Here is a 20121-nt window from a genome sequence, read left to right as displayed (position 1 = left end):
TCATATAATTTATTTATTTATTTAATTAAATTTATAGGAAAAGTCTGGCTGGACATTTGATTTCCCCTACAACAACATATATCATAAAAACAAACACCACCCCTTAAAACAAAAAAAAAAAAACAGGTAACAAATCTTAAAATAGATGCAGTGCTTTTTTTTACATTTCAATTTAAAATCAGGGAGATCAAGATGTAAAAATTCATCAAAATTATTAAGGTTTTGTGATATATGGTAAATGAAAGATCATTGGGATATATTTAGATGATAAAAAGGAGTAAAAACGAAAGTAAGTGAGCAAAGTTTTCTCAATGGAATTTGGATTGAAAGCCAATCTTGATAGATAAGACTAAGACCATTAAAATATTTGTAATATATTAATCAGTCAAAATATTTAATTCTCTCAAAGAAAGAAGGAAAGCCCAGGCAAATTCTAGTGATATTAGAGTCAATAGTGAAAGGCAGGTTACACATTTTGTTAAATGTAAGGTGAATCATATTAATAGCAGAAGTAATCTTGTGTAAAAGGGAAGGTGCAGTCATAGACCAGATGGGCAATCCATAATCAATGCAAGATTGAAAATTAACATAAAAAATGGTCTGCAATGCTCTTTTGTTAAAGATGGGCTTACAAAATCGCCATAAAATTCCATGTCTGATAGCCAGGGATTTAACTAGTTTATCAATATGATTTTTGATAGTAAGTTTAGTGTCAAAAACTATGCATAAATCACTAATAGAAGTTATGTAATTAATTGGATTACAACAGATGTAAAAAACAAGTAATGGAGGATTATGAATCAAAGTGTAACATATAACCACTGTTTTCTCTGTATTAATTTTCAGGTTTGCAGATTTAAACATATTTATTTATTAATAAATAGATATCAGACTGTAAGAAAGATGGATCAGAACAGATTAATTTTGTCATTGGAATAAGCTACAATATGAGATTTAAGACGACAGAGAAGCTGATTTAAATACTTTGAAAACAAAAGGCTGCTAAAAATAGATCCTTGTTGGATACAACAAAAATCAAGAAAAGTATAATCGCCTATTTTAATTTTATAAGTTGTTAATAAGAAATAATTACTGAACCAAGAATAAGTCGCAGGATCAATATCATATTCACGTAGTAAATTAAGAAGGATATTAGGTAATACAGAATTATATGCACTGCTTATATCAATATATACCATGTAACAAGACTGCTTATTTTCAAAATCATTAATTATATAAGACAAAGTTTGTAATACATTTGTTGTTGTTGAATGGTGGTGAATGCCACAATGTTGAAAGGAAGGAGTTTACTAGATAAAGGAGAGTAGATTCAATGTATACACAGATTTCAAAAATCTTCAACATTGCAGGGGAAAAGTAATGGGTCATTGTTTTTATCTGTTTTTGGAATTGGAATAATTGTTGATGAGAGCCATTGATTGGGAACATAACTAGATCGACTACAATGAGAAAAAAGTTTGGAAAGTATAACAGCAGAAATAGATTGCACAGCTGGAATATGATGTAGATTGAAAGTAGAGGTATTAAGTAAATTAATAGCATAAGCGAATTCTGAAAATGAGAATTAAAAATAATGTTTGCAAAGAAAAAGCAAGTGGTTTGTAATCAACTTCTGGAATAATATTACCATGTTTTTGTTTGAGATTAAGATAAATATCATATACTCGATTATCATGAAACATAAAAGTCTTATTACGAGTATTCCTAGAGAATTTCGGTATGAAAGCCCAAAAAGCCCAAGACTTTTTTGGGCAAAAGGATCAACTATTCCATTGAGGCAAAAGAATCAACTATTCCATTAAAATAATTTTAAAAAAGACGATGAACATTCCTTATGATATTGTTTTTGCATGACTTGATATAGGTATAGATCTCTTGCCAGATTTTTTCCACTTGCACCATTGTTTTCTAAGAATATTACATAGTTTTTTAAGATGAGCAGAAAACCATTTATATGAAGAAACATCAATTTTTCATAATTTTAAATACTTTTCAATGGCTGAACTTAAAATATTATAGGTGAGATTGGTAATAACAGAAACTGGCAAATGAGAAGATTCTAAGAATGGCCAATCCATAGAGCATAAATATCTATTAGCAGCTTTTTGATTAAATTGTGACCAAATAGGAACTTTAATAAAACATTTAGTTTACAAGGTTCAGAAAAAATTGAAACATCTAAACAAATAGCTGACTGATCAGAGATGAAACTGTTGGTAAGAGATGCAGCTATGGAGCATTTATTAAAAATGCCAGATCAAAATAAGAATTACAACAAGAAGGAGATAAAATCTTTCTCGTGATAATTCTAACATTATAATCCCTCGAAAAAGTTGAAAAATAAATTATTTCATTCAAGAAAAAGGCTTCAGCAGGATCTAAATTACAAAAACTTGGACCAGAAGCAGTCCAGAAAACAATGGATAGATTAAAATATCCACAAAGAATAAGCCTCTGGTTATGTATAGATTCGAGGGAGCATAGAAAACAGTGTAAAGTTTGAAAAATACTCATTCTTTTAGGACGAAGAGCATAAATTAAAATAATAATCAATTGGAGATCTGAAATGTTAACAGCTAGAATGGAGTCTCAACATTCAAAAATTTTGAATACATCAAGTGATATAGGTAATATTAATAATATGCCACTGCCTCTGATTTTGATGGGTAAAAGAAAAAATTGAAAACCCATTTGGTTAATAAATACGTAATGTCATATGATTCATGAGATATCCAGCTTTCAACAAGGATATAAAAATCAAAATCATCGTTAAGAATGCTGGGTAAAGTTAAAAGCTTATTATTTATTGATCTGACATTCTGGAGGAAAATTCTAAACGAGTTATTAGAGAAATACATAATATCAGGTAAGTATCAGAAATAATTCTTATACAAAAAATTTTAAGAAAACACGGCAAAACAATGATAAATGCAACAAATACAAAAAACAAAGCAACAACCCAGTAATATTACAATTTATACTTAATTAAAGACACAAATAATAATTTTAAATAATTCTTACCTATATTTGGTTTTTCTGTTTCATTATCAGTTGATAAATCATTTGAAAATGAATTTTGATTGTTCAATTCATTATTAAAAATTTCTTCATTTCTTAAATTTAATTCAGAAATATTAGAAGTCTCTACTATTATTCTATCTTCAAATGTACTAGAAAATTCTGTCATATTTTCTAATGGTTTTGCCTCTTCTATTGTTTTTTCTAATACTTGCAATGAAGAATCTATCAAGAGATATAAAAAATACTAAAAAATTAAATTGGATTTTTAAATATATTTAAATTATTTTATTTATTTATGATTAGTATTTAAAATAACTTAAATACTTTATAAATACGAATCAAATTTCTTAAAATCAGTCAGGTTTAGTATTTTAGGTAATCCTTTTTCATATACTATAGAAATATTTATCATTTCAATTAAAGTTAACTAACTTGTGAAACATGTATAATAGAAAACATTATAAAGCTTATTTCAGCAAATATATTTGTTTAATTGTGAGCATTGTAAATGATAAACAAAATTACAAATAAAATAATAACAACTGTTGGAATTTATCAACACAAGTGTTACCTCACCAGTATATACAGTGAACCTTGTTTATATGTTTCAAAGGAAACAAAAAAATATCAGGTAAGTGAGAAAAACATACAAATAAAATTATTTTTTAATTGCTTTCAGAGTGAATATAGTCATAAAAAAGTGCAATACAACAGAAATTAAAACTGTACAACTGAATTTATGTGTAATTCTTGACAAAGAAATTTCAATTTTATATATATATATATATATATATATATATATATAATAATTTAAACATTTAAAAGGAAAAGTAAACAATGTGAAATTAAGTCATGCACTTAAAAAAAACCCCCACTAGTAACCAAATGGGTAAAACCACTGAACACTGGTCATGCCTCACCAACAATTGTGAACACTGGCAATGTGGAGTTTTCCAGGTTTTCTTCATGTTAGTATATCTAAATAAAGGCAAGTTTTCCATAAAAGACTTCCCAGAAAGCATTCTTTCCTCAGCAGATCACCCATGCGTCCCATTCACTTAAATGAAGAAAACCAAAAGCTTTTAAAAATTGATCAAGTTTTGTTTGTTTCTTGTTTCTCTTGATGGACTTATTACACACTAATACAGTATATGCAATCAGTTGTTTCCTTCTGCCAAAAGTCACATGAAAGAATGAAGAGTCATTCTAAAAGTGAATACATAATTTGCCTTTTCAATTTTTTAATATTCACTTTAAATTTTTCCATTTCAAAGGCATAAGTGAGAAAAAGTGCTGAAGAATACTAAAAAAAATATGACATATAAGTGAAAAATCATATAAATGAAATACAAAGTATTTTAAAATGGAGAACGTACCATGCCGAACATACCATGGAGAATGTACCGTGAGAAAATATGTAATGTGCAACTGAAAAATGTATAAATGGATTTAATAAAATTTAATAAAAATATAAATACGACTTTTACAAAGAAATAACTTTGCATGTTGTCCTCCTTTTTCACCGTTCGCACCATCAGCAGTCTTTGAACAATTCACACAAATTTCGGAGACGACCTTCCTTTGTAGGCTGCTGCCTCCGCAAATAGCTTTTACTTAAAATGTATGAATGGAGTTTGGCTGTAACACACACAGTGGTCAAACTATGGCTTGTGAGCTACATATGATTCTTCTAGACTCTTGCTGCAGCTTCTATATACTTATGTAATTTCCTTTTATAAACTTGGTATGTACTACTTATACATATGAAATATATTTTAAGTTTGCTGACTATTATATAGTGTGACATTTATATGAATTATAAGCATAACTTGCAACTTAACTTTGAACAGGAAACTGAAAGCTAAGAGTATACTCACATAGTCAAAGGAGTTAAATATTTACCTAGCCAGCCATAAAAAGTATTAGTAAAGTAACAACAGTACAGTAGAGCATCAATTATCCGACCCCCGATCAACTGACACATCGGTTAACCAACTACATTCTAGTCAGCAAATTCAAATGTCCGCTAGTGATGTGGCGCTACAATATTTGGCTATGTCTTGGCTACTTTAATATTATTTTGTTAAATTTCTGTGTGTTTTAGCTGGCAACACTGACTCAACCATTAAAGGGAGGCCAGTACAGTAGAGTTCGGTTAACCGAAAGCTTTCCAGTCGGACTGTGTCGTGCTGAATTGAATGTTTTTGATACTAGATTAACTTCTAAAGTATAATTTTTTGTTTTTATATTTTTCAATATATTTATTTTGTTTGTACAAAATAAAGAAATAATTTTTAATGATACAATAGCCTCGATTATTGTTATAAAAATTTTCGTTAGGCTTAAAATCGACGAAAATTCAACACGAAGCAACACGCAACAGAGAAAAATTTCAACATCGAATAGGTTAATATATTTTTTCATACATAATCAGTTATCTGAAAAAAATCAGTTATTCGAACAATCCCAGTCCCCAACTGATTTGGATAAACGACACTCTACTGTATTTAAACCAAGCTTAATTTTCTATTTTTTCTTTATTTTTGTATTTATTTTGTGCAAAATAAAAAAATAATTTTTAACGATACAATAATGATGATTATTATTTTTAAAAAAATTTTGTTAGACTTATCATCAATGAAAATTCAACGCAAAGTAGGTTAATAGGAATATACTAATATACTAATTACATGGGATATACTAATAATGTATTTTTTCATACTTTTTGGTTATCCGATTTTTCAGTTATCCGACCAACCCCAGTCCCCAATTGAGTCGGATAATCAATGCTCTACTGTATTGTTGTATACACAAAGTCCATCTTTTACTATAAACAATAAATTCATCATTTGTTCTGACAGAGGTTCTGTCTTCTGTCAAAAGCCATCTAGAAATGGAGAACCCTCTTTCAACATCTGCATTGCCATGACTAAGAACCAACAATGCTTTGACTACTTTAACAACAGTTGGGTATTTTGGCATCCAAGCAGAATTCTTCAGGTCAAGTAAGTGCTTATTTGACTTAAAGAAATGTTATTTTAAAGCAAATAACTTCTAAAGAATTCAAATTTGACCTGGAAATAATTTAATTTTTTCCATTGGCATTTTTAAATCATTTTATAAAGTTTTATGACACCATGTCCTATATAAGTTTTGTATTTTTTTAATTTTATGAATGCGAGGTGAGTGTAATATATAAATTAAAGAATTTTCATTTATTATCATGCAACTGATTGTGAGACAGCAGGGGCAATAACACCAAAGCTTGAAAATCGCACACTAAAAAAGTAGTGTTCTAAAAATTTTCATTATGTTGTTACTTTTTTTATACAATAAATGTGTTATTCTAGGATAATTGCACTTTATTATTTTATTACAATTAATGACTTTTATATATAAAAATTATATTAAAGGTGAAAAGTGTGATTTTCATCAATGAGAAAAAATTTTGTTTAATTTGTGTCACAGATATTAATCTCTCAAAAGTCATCATACTAAATGCTAAAGAAAATTTATAATTTTTTAGGTAACTAAAATTTATATTTATACAGAAAATTTTCTTTTATCCTATGTTTTACAACAAAATTATTTAAAACTAGGAATCAGTCATACTTCAACTTATGTTCAGCTAACATTTAGACCAATCAGAAGACAAAATGACATGTGCTTATGTTCAGGTTAGGTGCCAATTTATTTGAAAAAAACTACAGTACTTCAGAAATTACATAAAAACATACTATATAAAGTTTTCCAAATACAGCCAAATATGTAAACAAATGTAATTAAAAATAATAACTATCATTAAATCTATGCCAATTGATGATGGAGTCTTATTATTATTATTATTATTGATATTAAGTTTTTATTTTATTTTTCTTTTGTTGTCAGCATTGTATCTATCATAATGACTGAATTGTCTAACTAAATGAGGCAGCATAAAATTTTTCAAGCTCTATTGAAAGCCAGTATGTTCCAATTTATTTACAATATAGAATGATGCAGTGTTTTTAATGTATTCATGGCACTAGAATACAACATTCACTACTTTATGTAATTTCTGACTTAAAATCCAATTTACAAGTAAATTTGAGAATTTAAATCTAATTTTATTTTATTTGTTTTTTCCTTTACTGTATCTGAAAGTGTACTTCCATTCAATTTTGAAAATTGGTATCAACAAAACAAGTTGAATGGTTAAAATTTTCAGTTACTCAACTTAAAAATAATTCAAAGTCCAATAAATCAAGAAATATTGAATAAATAAAATAAATTATTAATTCTCAAATATTAAATATAAAATAATTTAAGAAGTTCATATTCTGATGAGGTAACTATTTATTGTTTACCATTATTTCATTTCTTATACAAGTTTCACTGCAATCTATAACTTAATAATTACAAATATTGAATTAAATATATCTTTAAATAACATTTTATATAAAATTTTCATAATTTAAATTTTAATAAAAATATACCTTTATTATTAATATCTTTGTTTTTAGAAATGTCTGTATTCATTAATATTTTAGATATTGATTGGCTATGAAATTGATCAATTCTCTCAGATGACTGAGATGCTATATCAGAACAGCTATCTGATTTTATTAAAGAATTATCTTTTTCTGATTTATCTTGTGTACAAAGGGTACTTTTTTCAGGTATTTCTTCTTTTATTTTATCAATTTCCATTGTTTCATGTTGTAAATTACTTGATTCAGTTTCCTGTAAAAATTCAATTTATTAATAATTTAAAATAGAGTATCTAAATAAAATAAAACTAAGATTACTTACAGTTTGTGCAGATATTAGATTTGATTCAGATTCTAAACTAATTTCTAATTCTGCAGAATTTGAAAATTTAATATTTGTATGTAAATCTGAATTTGTATTTGAATTTGCATTAATATCTGTTTTTACTTGCAATATTTTTTCAGGGATTGATTCACTGTTTGTTTCCATTAAGTTTACATTATCTTCTCTATTTGAGTCAACATTTACATATTTTATGTTATCATCTGAAATTTCTTTAGCACTTTCACTAATAATTCTAACTTCCTTTTGCAAAATACATTTTTTATTATTCTCTCTTAAACTCAAGTTATCATTATCAACAGAATAATCATCACAATCCATATTCATTGATTTGGATGATTCATCAATAATGACATTAATGACATCACTAGTTTCTACTAGTTCAGAGTCATTACTTTTTATGCATGGAATATTAGATATACAAGGTTTAAAAACTGAATTATCTGTAACTTTTTCAGATATTTTATTTTCAGATAACATTGTGTTATTACTATGCATTTCTTCAAAATTAATTTTATGATGAACAATTTCATGTTCTTCATTAGATTTTTTTGGTAAATTTTGAACTGTTTCAGATTCTTGCCCTAATGGTATTTTATATTCATTTGGTTTTTGTTCTGAAATGTTTTCTAAATTAATATTAACAGTTGATTCTCTTAACATTAATTTTTCACAACCAGGCAATCCATCTTGAACATATTTTTTATTTTCTTCAAATGAAGAAACTAATGCAGAATCGAAACTGTCTCTATTATTTTCTTTTTTTAAAATAACTTCATTATTTATAGCAATTGAACTGATATTTGAATTGCTTTCCATTTCAGTAATAAGTTTTTCTTTCTGAAAAAGTTTGCTATCACTTGCTTCTAGTTCACATTCAGTAGATTGTTTCTGATTAATTATTTTGTTTTCATTATTACAATCATTACTACATTTGTCTTCTGAAATATTAATAGATTCACTTTTATGATTATGATCTTGATCAACAATTTTGTCACAATCAACTTGTGAATTATTTTCAATCTCGTCACATGGTATAAATTTGTTATTTTCTTTCTCTAAAGCCTCTATGGCAGCTTTAAATTCAATAAGAGATTCTTCAATTTTATTATTTTCAGTAGCTGGACTGCTATCACGTTTGATAATTACATCATGCTTTGTGTTTTTTTCTTTATCAGATTTACAATCATATCTTTCTATATTAGAATCTGTGTACGATTCATTCTTTTTAGTTTCCTTTATGAGAGTTGTCTCAACAGGATTTTTTATTTTTTGTGTCACTGTAATTTGTACAGGATGAAAAATAGTTTGATTTTCTGTTTTTTCTTCATTTATATTTGAAATTCCTTTAATTACTTTTATTTCAGAAATTTTAGGTGTCTCTTCTTCAATAGAATTATCATTTTTTTCTAAAGTTTTGGATTCTAAATGTATCTGTCTAAATGGATAATGAAAAGTTTCTTTCTCTGTGAATGAATTTTCTCTTAAAATAGAAGATTCAATATTTTTATCATTATCATCATCATCATCATCATCATCATCATAATCATCATCATCATTTATTACATCAATACATGATTCATTTAATTCTGTTTTAGCTGGTTGCTTTTCTTCAAATTTTCCAGCAAATGCTTGAGCAATATCCATTGCAGAAGGCAATATACCATCATCATCTGCTTTATCAACATCATTAGAATGTGGTTTCTGTTCATAAGATTCTGGCATAGGTTCAGGTCCATATACAACAAGAGGTTGTGCTTGATTCTTTTTCTTTCTTAAAGGAAAACTACTTTGCTGAATTGTTACTTTTACTTCATTTTCTTCTTCTTTATCTTTTTCATTTTTCTTAAATTTAGTATTATTCTTTTTCACAGGAATTTGTTTTTCAATTTTCTCATCTCTTTTCTCTTTTTCGTCTTTTTTCTTCCAATTGAATTTTCCAAATCCAGATGGATCTTGCTTATTTACTAAAGCTGATCTAAAGTTTGGTGCTTTTCCTATAAAAATTACTGGGACAGCTTTAGTTTCTTTTTGAGTTGTCTTTATGTCTTTCTTCTGTTTATTAAGTTTTCCCTTATCACTAAGAAGAGTTAGTTTAATCGCTTTTGGTTTATCTTTATCTTCTGTTTTAATTGGAGTGACATCTTTTGGAGGTATAATAGTAGTATCTATTGTCAACTTTTTTAACTCTTTAGCACGTTCTGTAGCACATTCAACAGCATGTTCTTTTGCACGTTCTTTTGCACTTTCAATTTCTTTCTGTCGCCTTTCAGCTTCTCTCTTTTTTTTCATTTTAGTTTCATTTTCAATTTGCTGTCTTTTCTTTTCTTCTTTCTCCAATACTAATCTTTTCTTTTCTTCTTTTTCAGCTCGAGCTATGCCTGCTGTTTTATCAAGATTCCATCTTCTTTCATAAAATGGATTTAAAAGAGTATATTTCTAAACAAAAATAAATAAATAAAATAATTCATTAAATTGTAATATTAAATACATAAAAATTGTTATTAAAATATTAATTATTTGAAAAAAAATGCTTGAAATGCTCCTGCAATAGTCAGTGCAGAAAACACAAAAAAAAACTTTTTAATTAATATTAAATCATATTAAATTAATGTTTATTTCTTACTGTATAATTCCTGTTATGTGATGTGCTTTTAAGATGATCTTCAGCACAAGTTGCATCAGCCATAATTTCTTTACACAGAGAGCAATAGAAACCTTCCACTGGCATCAAAAACTGAACACCTTTCAGAATATTTTAAACTAGGTAAAATTTTCTTTAAAAAGCAAATTATAAATATTTGTGATGTAAACATTTTTAAAAATATAATTCAAAATTATTACACAAATTATAAAATTTTAATAAAATTTATAAAAACATATTAAATTTAAGTACTTTATTTTTATATATTTAATTTTACCAATAACTTATTTAGAACAATTAAATAAAAACATTAATTTTTTAATATAAATAGATTAATATAATTTGAATTGTTCGTAATTCTCATACTTTATTTATTCTAATGTGCCAATGAATCTAACATGCATCTGAGTTTCAAGACATCAAAACCCAAAAAAGTTATGCTACTATATTGAAAATGAAGCTACAAAAATTCTATGCATTTAAACAGTAATAAATGCAGTTTTTGAAAAATGTTTTGTTTTCATGTTTACAGTGCTTCACAATGTCCACATTTTTCAAATGTATTCAAATGTAATCATTTATGACTGCATTATCAGTTACAGAAGATCTGCAAAACTAATACAAAATCAAGGTTAAAATTACCATATGATCAATGTTTTAAAACCAAGATTTTACATCTGTATGCATAAGCATGAAATTTATCAGATATGTAATATCACAGTAAAATATTTGTATACATTTCTTTGGCATAGTGGATAATTCTCCACTTAACCCTTCTTCTCCCAACTGGCTCTACAAATTTTAGTGCTTCAGTTCAAAAACATCCAAGGCTAACATTAGTCACTGAAGGTCACTAGACATATTATTTTATAACTTTGTAAAATATTCAATTTTTATCATACAACTATGGAAAAAATCCTGTATAAACATTTCTTTGTGTAGTTTCTGATTACTTAGTTTTTGTTCATGAATGTTACAAAAAAAATTAGTTTATCATCACTTACTGTTTGTTTGTAATATTTTACTACACTTTGAAAATAGATAAAATAATCTGATTTTATTCATTTAACTTTTTCAATGACCTAGCTTGAAGTGAAAGTTTGTTTTTTATATTTTGATATAAGATTTATATATATTGATGTATTTAATAAGCAGCAATTCTTATTTATATGAAAAAGTTCATGTTTACGTTTTTCATGTCTATTTTATGTAATTTACTCATCTAAAATTAGCAAACATCAATAGTTATCATAATCGTATTAAAAAGAATCAATAATTTTGTATAAAATTTTTTAATGTTTATTATGAAAAAAAGCATGTTTAAAAAATTCAAATAATAAAAAACGATAACTCAAAAGAATTTGAGTTTTGTACAAAAATTTATAATTTTATTTATTTATTCATTATTTATATAATTTATCATATGGTATTATTTCTTTATAGACAGAACAAAAAAATTATATCAATAATTAATATTGTGAGGTTCCAGAACAGGTCGAAACAAAAATTTAATTTCAAATAAATTGGAAGCAAAAACGCTAACTCTATTGTCAAGTCAGATCAAAAGTTATGTTAGTTATGTAAGAGAGAGAAAAGAAAAGAAAACTGTAGTTGTTAAAACAAACACAAAGACAACTGACATAATGGATCAGGTGAAATGTTGGCTGGAGAAGATGGGACTCTGACACAAACATTCATAAACAGTCAATTCTGGGTTAAAAAGTCAAAAAAGGAAAAAAATTAAATGGTTAATTCCAATGTTAGTAAAACAAGAAAAATAGTTTAAAGTTTTTTTTATAAAGTAATCTTTAATATAAAACTTACATAGCAAAAAGAACAAACTTATTGCAAAATTTAAAAAAAAATTTTTAACTTGACTTTAAATATTTTATACATTAAGAATGATGATAGAAAAATGTAAATTTACACATGGGTTATTGTAGAATTAAAGAAAAATACATAGAAAACAGAAAGAAGCAAGAAATTAAAAATTTTTTAGAACAACATTTTTAATAAGAAAGATTATGCCGCCAACAATCCATAGGGCCATAATAACAGAAACTGTTATTGTTATAATGCATACATGAAAGCCAAAACTGAAACTTTTCAATCAAATTCAATAAAAAGTTAAATTTAAAGTTAAATTCAAGTTAAAGTTAAATTTAGATTTTTTTCTTATAAAAATTGTTGGTTTTGTTATGCAATTTTTTTTAGAGTTCTTCACTCTAAAAGAAAAAAAGAAATTTAAAAAATTTTTTGTTTTGTTAAAATTGAATTTAATTTGTTCATAGATTTTTTTATTAGGCTGCAATTTGAAAAACTTGTAGAACTATACATTTCCACTATCTGTATGTCTCTTCTTCCTTAACCTCAAGAGCAGAGTTAAGCAGATGAAAGTTGAGACCAGATATGGAAAGATTAGGGGCAGAAGGCCATAATAAACTATATATGAACTTATTGATCTAGACCAGAAATCATGTAATTTTTTAATTCAAAAATTTTCTCCAAAACAGAATTACAGATGACTGGCAAGACTCTGTGGCTATCAAGAAACATATGATGTACAGGGACAAGACACTACTAATTTAAGGTAGAGAGCATATATTTTAAATTAAATAAATTAAAAATATGATTAAAAATTGCAGCCCAGTATTGTGACGATTTCACAATAATTTTTGCTCATTATGGTTTATATTTCTAAGATGAGAAAATTCAAACATACTTAATACATATACATAATTAAAACATAGTTAATGCAGACTTTTTGTCAGAGTATGTTAAAAAGAATAAAGTTATATAATATCGCTTAAATTAAGATAAATTTTGTTTTTCATATAGTATATTTTAATGTGTAAATAATTCTTTTACTAACTGAATATGATCACTAATTCTGGTTAACTTTAAAATAACATGTAATTAATAACTGTTTGCTTAAACAGTAACTACTTATTAAGTGATAGCAGAACTATAATTAAATACAGTAGAGCATCGTTTATCCGACCCCCGATTAACCGACTTATCGGTTAACCGACCGCATTCTAGTCGGCAAATTCAAATGTCCGCTAGTGATGTGGCGCTACAATATTTGGTTATGTCTTGGCTACTTTAATATTATTTTTGTTAAATTTTTGCATGTTTTAGCTGGCAGCACTGGCTCGACCATGAAAGGGAGGCTAGTATTTAAACCAGGCCTAATACACTATACTAATAATTAAATAAATTAAAAATAATAAAATTTCAGCCCAGCATTATGACAATGTCACAATAATGTTCTATTTTTTATTTTAAACACTATAACAGTAATTTTTCCATTTTTTTAAACTTGTATCATCACTTCCATATGTTTTATGCATATTTTGACTTATATTTTCAAAAAATAAAAAAATAAAAATTTATCATATTTTGTTATAAGTAATCAAAAATCAGTACAATCTGTTCTTTTCATCAAAAAACAAAATTAAATGTAAGAAACTTTTCTGGAATACACAGATTTTAAAATTAAAATCTTTTGAAGAAGAAATTTGGAGTATAATTTATAAATTCTCTTCATATAGGGAACAAATACTTTAAACTTTTTAAATTATAAAATCCTGAAACAGTAATAGACCAATTATCTGGCTTCCAGAAATCTGGAAAAAACTGGTTAGTTTTAAATTTGGTAGCTGTAGAACAGCTGTAGTTTGCCACTTGGCACTTTGTTATGGTTTCCATGACATACATATCATGTGATGCCAGTTCCATTATCTTTTTTACTTTACTTCATCTAATTTTATTAATTTTTATCAGTTAAATACAATTTCATATTTTACTTTTCATTGTTCATTTTATATTTTAGGCATATATTTAGCCTGTCTCCAGAAAATTGAAAAATCTAGGATCACTTTCAGTTCCAAACTTGCCAGATAATTGATCCAGTACTGTATCCTAATTTAAAATTTTAAAATCGAAATATGATAAAAAAAATCATAGAAAAGCAAAATAAAATATTCTAATCATATCAGAAAATTACAATAAAAATAATATAATAGCAAGTTCTTGTACCAGTATTTTACATTATGCTTATAAGTTTATAAATAACCTAACATTGAACATCATAGATAGCGATTGCACAATAACACATTATACTTATAATATTAACTTATACTTCAAAAACAAGATTGCTGACAATGTTCAATTGTTCTTGACCACTCATTGATAGCTTACAGTCATTATATTTCATAAACTTCCTTACTCAATCTAGCATATATTCCTTTGATAATCATAAATTATAAAATTTAAATCTAAAAATACAAGTATATATTAGGTTCTATCAATTTAATTATCTTATTTAATGCAGTTTGTGTATCTTACCTTAAAGTATCTTGAAATAATACAGAATACACATTCCTCCATAATTAATTTTCATAATTTGAAGTATCTTGGCACACATCATTAAACAATTTGTGAACTGTTCTAAACCAGGGGTGAAGAACCCGTGGCACGCATCCCCAAAGTGCCACATAAAGAGATATCATCTGGCACATAATGTATTATACGATTTTGATTTATCATCTGTTTTCCATCATCCTTTCAGTTTACCACCCAATCATCCTTTTGCCATTCAGCTTTTTTACATTTATTCTAATTAGAGCATATTCATTTAATTTCTTTAAATATCATTACTCAAAGTCTAAAACTTTGGCAGGCATAAATATCCTTAAAGCTAAGAATGCTTGCTATATGGCATGCGGGATCAAAAAGGTTTGCCAAAGCCTTTCAGCATTAGAAAATCAAAATCCTTTCTTCTTCTCAGTTGCCATGTCTGATAAAGTGATGTCAACATTTCACTACATCATATCAGCTCCATTATAAGCAAATGACAATTCCAACTGGCTATCATTACAACCTCATTTTATAACATAAGCTTATAATGAATGACTTCTCTTATGACATTACAAATGTTCATAAGATTGTAAAAAAGCATTTTACAATCGAAATACCAATGTGCAAGCTCACTATTGTCAATAAAACACACACAGCTGGATAAAATAGTAAAAAACATAAACTTTAAATTTCAGCAGCAATTTTAATGAACAAATATTTATTAAAAAAATATTTAATATAAAACATAAGTAAAAAAAAAACATAAAATAATATAAAACATAAGTGTGTGTATGTATGTATGTATGTATGCATGTATGTATCTATATATATATATATATATGTGTGTGTGTGTGTGTGTGTGTGTGTGTGTGCTGCTCACTTTCCAAATTGATTAACTTCATAAAACAGAAAGTGGAGAAAAGTAACAAAGTAACATACATTCTTTTTTAAAATTCCTTTTAAAATATAAATTCAAATAAACATTGTAGAATGTATTATTGTAGATGTAGCTTTTATTTAACAACATATAAAATGTATAAGATAGCATAGATATACTATAATCGTCATTATTATTACGATTTTCATGTGATTGAGGAAGTTAATCAATTTGGCAAGTGAAAAATGTAGTAACATCAAATTCAGTTTTCACATGGTTTTTTTATTATAGAGTAACTTCATTATTGAACATTTTTTATTAATGATTTTTTGCAAAAATGAATAATAATTGTTCTATTAATGTTACAATGGTTGTTGTTATTATTTTGTTTAAATTGTTTATTTAGCAACATAACTAATATCTTCTTCATCAGCTGTATTTGAGGTCCCATCATGTTGATTTCCTCCATAATTATTAAATTTTTTGTTATTGTTGTTAAATTGTTATTAAATTTTTATAAGAATCATGTTTAATAGAAAGAATGAAAAAAATTCTTCTTAGTTTCATCCATCTTGACATAACAGCATAACTTCTTTTTTCTTCTAAAAACAATTGTCACCAAAATTAAAACAATTATTCAATATTCCACAAGTATACTTATTTCTGCGGCAGTTGGACTGTAACTAACTAATTTTTTTTTCTTACATTTTGTGACGAGATAACATTAAATAATTTACCGTTATTTACACTCAAACTTGTTTTTGTGCAGTCTTTTTTTGTGCGATTTGTTTTGTGCGATTTTTTATGTGCGGTATATGAATTTCAATCAAATTGGTAAACTGCACAAAAATAATTGCACAAAACACATTGCACATATAAAAAATCACACAAAAAAAGACCGCACAAAAACAGGTTTGAGTGTATAGGGTATTGGTAGGTGTACACTGCGATTGCAATGCTGCAGTGTGTGCTGGCAGATTTACATTATAGTATGGGGTTAATTAGATTGTCTTCTGAAATAAATAAAAATTTTTTCGATGCCAATAAAATTTTGTCATTAAGTGGTATTAATCCTTATTATTAGAGAAACTTAATATGAATATAAAAAGTTATGAATATATCGAGTGCTTTGACACTAAAATTTTAAAAAATTCGAAATGTGGAGTTAATTGATTTGGCTTGTGAATGGCTCATATAACAGTATGAATTGAAATAATACCAAATTTTTTCAAATATTATCCTAATTTGATGCAAACAAACATAATCACAATGATTATGTTCATTCACATCTAATTTAGTCTAATTGTAATTAGACTAAATTCATATATTAAGTTATTCTTAAAAATGAACTGTTGTTTATGTTCCAGTGTGAATCATTCCTAGATTTCACAAAAATTTTATTTCTTCCAATGACTTTTTATCACATATCTATGTATTTTGATGACATTGGAATTTTATATAACATTCTGTTTAAATACTGATATAAGAATACACAGAAAAAAGAAAAATGATCTTTTTTCCTCTAAGAGTGAAGAATTACTTTCATTAGTCTTGTAGAATAACTATTTATTTTATCAATTTTAATAAAAAATTTTTAAGTAAGATGATAAAAAAAATTTAATTGGATTTTTAATGTGTCAATAAATTTTGTATCACCCTAGTGCAAGGCCGGAACTTCACCCAATGACATGGGAAACAGACCACTGAACTAACATCAATAAATGGGTGATAGGGTAATATATCCTTTGTGTGAAGTTGGGGAAGCAAAGAATGTGGGTACTGTAAAATTTAATTGTCACATTGTTCCTTGCAGAAGATCAAGTGAGGAGAGGGAGTGACACTGATAGGTTTTGCAGTTATCTAATATCAAGTCAAAATTGAAAAAGCAAACATTTTCTTGGAGGAGAGTGTGACTGAGGACCATGTATATACAGTTGCATCCTCCTCAAAAGGGAAGAAAAACATTTTCTGTAATTTAAGGAGAGGGTAATCATTTGAAAAAATGTAACCCAACCCTTTGGAGAGAGCAGATCCACATCGGAGAGAAAGAGGTGGTCATGACCTCTGTAACCATATTGCCCAACTTGTCAGGAAAGGTGGTTCCACATTGGGATGAGAGGGGACAGTTATCACCCTCTGACTCAAATTGCACCCCTAGCAACAGCACAGGGACCAATCGGGATAGGAAATGTGAAGATCCAGGGTCAATCAGAAACTGAAATTCAAGGACTAATTGTATAAAAACCTGTGTCCACAAGGACACAGAGTCTTCATCTGGTGAGTCTTGCCATCTTCTGAGTTCACTCCAGTGCTCCCCATCTCCAAGTGCTTTCCTTCTTTTCTGTGCCAGTGTGAAAGATGTATGAGACTGCATCTGAACAGACAGGTCTCATTCCTCAACAAAAAGAGATCAAGACTTGAAAGAAAACAAAGACCATCTGCAAGGAATTCCTCATGGGACTCCACCTATCACCTTCTCTCTCAGAGAAGATCATGAACAATATACTATAAGAATTTATTTGTTACATCTGAAGCAATTTCAAGAAACAAATTTGAATTTATTTTGTTCAATATTCAGTTTCAAGATAATACTTTGGACAAGTCAGATAAATTTGCCAAGATTTGCCCACTCTTTACTTGCCTAAATAGGAATTTTTTGAAAATGCATTAAAGAATATAGCGTAGATGAGGCAATGGTGCAATGTACAGGCAGACATGAGTGTAAGCAATATCTTTAAGGCAAGCCTATGGATATAAGCTCATAATGCATGGCAGGTTCATAAAACGTTTGAAGGAACAATGCACTTATTGATGGAGTATTTATGCTCCTTAATTCTCTGCCTTAAATGCCACATAGTTGCACCGATGTAAATAATAACTTAACATTGTTGTATTGACATAATCCTACGGTATATAGAATATTAAGAAACGACAAGAAAAAAGAAAACCAGAATTCTAAGACAGGGGTATATACTATACCTTTAAGGGATCGTCACTTTAATTCAGACTTGTATACATCGGTGCAACTATGCAGCATTTAAGGCAGAGAATTAAGAAGCATAAATACTCCATCAATAAGTGCATGGATAGTACTGTGCTAGCGGCTTTCACTAAGCATCAGGATGTCAACGTGCATTGGGACAAAGCCTCTATCATTAGGGCCATGAACAACAAACAAGCGCTGAACCATCTGGAAAAGCTAGAAATCTACAAGGCCCACATTAGCACGGGTTGTATTAACCACAGAGATGCAGATGGTTTATCCACTGCATGGAAATCAGTTTACCATAACGCATAATGGTTATCTTGTAATATGCTTGTATTGCGGCAATATTTTGGTTGTGTTTTATTGTTACTACTATTTATAGCACATGCGCATTTTAATGCTTTCTAATACGCGACTGTTTTTGCATTGGAATTTAATTTGAACTTTGAATGTTTGTATTGCTTGTATTCTATTTTATGCATTCTCTCTGTTTGAGTTTGTTTAACTGAAGATGGCTATTTAAGATAGCCGAAAACATTATTATTAAATTAATTTATTGCTAGAAATTTTAAGGTGTTGTTTTTTAAAAAGGGATTGTACCCAATCATCGGGGCAGACAATACCAATAGACACTGGCTCCACCCACTCCCTTTTCCGACAATGATCCTGACATAGATGAAAGGAGGACTATTTGCCATCCCTGGAACCATTGGTCTATGAGGTATTTTATATGTAGAGAATTGTAAACTCTCTCTCTCCACACCGAGATTAGGCCTAGATCTTATATTACATGTATTGTATCTTCCATTTTGTATACCCGTGTAAACTTTTCTTTTGTCTATTAAATATGTTATCTTATGTATTGTTGACTCCGTATCAATGACCTCAATAACCCTCCCACTCGCTTACACCTTACACCATCTCCTGATGTGATGCCAGTAAGAAGGGCTGAGCTTACCGCTCTGCTCCCTCAGTTCACACTTCCAAAAAATCCTGAAGAAGAAAGAAAAGCAATTGACATTGGACAGATTCTTTAACCCCCACAAATGGAAAAAACATGACTAATAAAAATGCAAGACTGTATTTTTACTATTACATATAAATACATAGTAAGAAAGTATATATTTTTTTATTTTTTGGAGTCTCCAGAACAAATTAATCAAATTCCCATAAAAACGTATGGTAAATCGATAATCAGTTAACGAACAATTCAGATAGCAAACAAAGTCTTGAAACGGATTATGTTTGTTAACAAATCATCCACTGAACAAAAATGTGTTTAATGAATGTTTTTAGATCAGATATATTGTAAAATAATTATTTTTTAATTATTAAAAAACATTTTGGCATATCTGGGTTAAACTAAATTGATGTGTAATTGGAAGGGTACAATATGAA

General features: G+C 27.7%; 1 protein-coding gene across 1 annotated transcript in view; it reads right to left on the bottom strand.

Annotated features, from left to right (window-relative positions):
• The window catches only part of LOC136982362 (uncharacterized), a 54811-nt gene that overhangs the window by 7633 nt on the left and 27057 nt on the right, over positions 1-20121 (bottom strand). The window contains exons 5-8 of the mRNA XM_067278835.1: positions 10481-10599; positions 7834-10293; positions 7518-7764; positions 3043-3264 (exon numbers count right to left, since the gene is read on the bottom strand). Coding sequence (XP_067134936.1) covers positions 3043-3264; positions 7518-7764; positions 7834-10293; positions 10481-10599 — 3048 coding nt within the window. The remainder of the gene's footprint in view (positions 1-3042; positions 3265-7517; positions 7765-7833; positions 10294-10480; positions 10600-20121) is intronic.

The sequence above is a fragment of the Centruroides vittatus genome, unplaced genomic scaffold (assembly GCF_030686945.1).
Source record: "Centruroides vittatus isolate TY-2023 unplaced genomic scaffold, ASM3068694v2 contig_824, whole genome shotgun sequence".
Taxonomy (NCBI): domain Eukaryota; kingdom Metazoa; phylum Arthropoda; class Arachnida; order Scorpiones; family Buthidae; genus Centruroides; species Centruroides vittatus.
The sequence above is the reverse complement of the archived record's forward strand: the minus strand, read 5'-3'. Positions and strand labels throughout refer to the sequence as shown.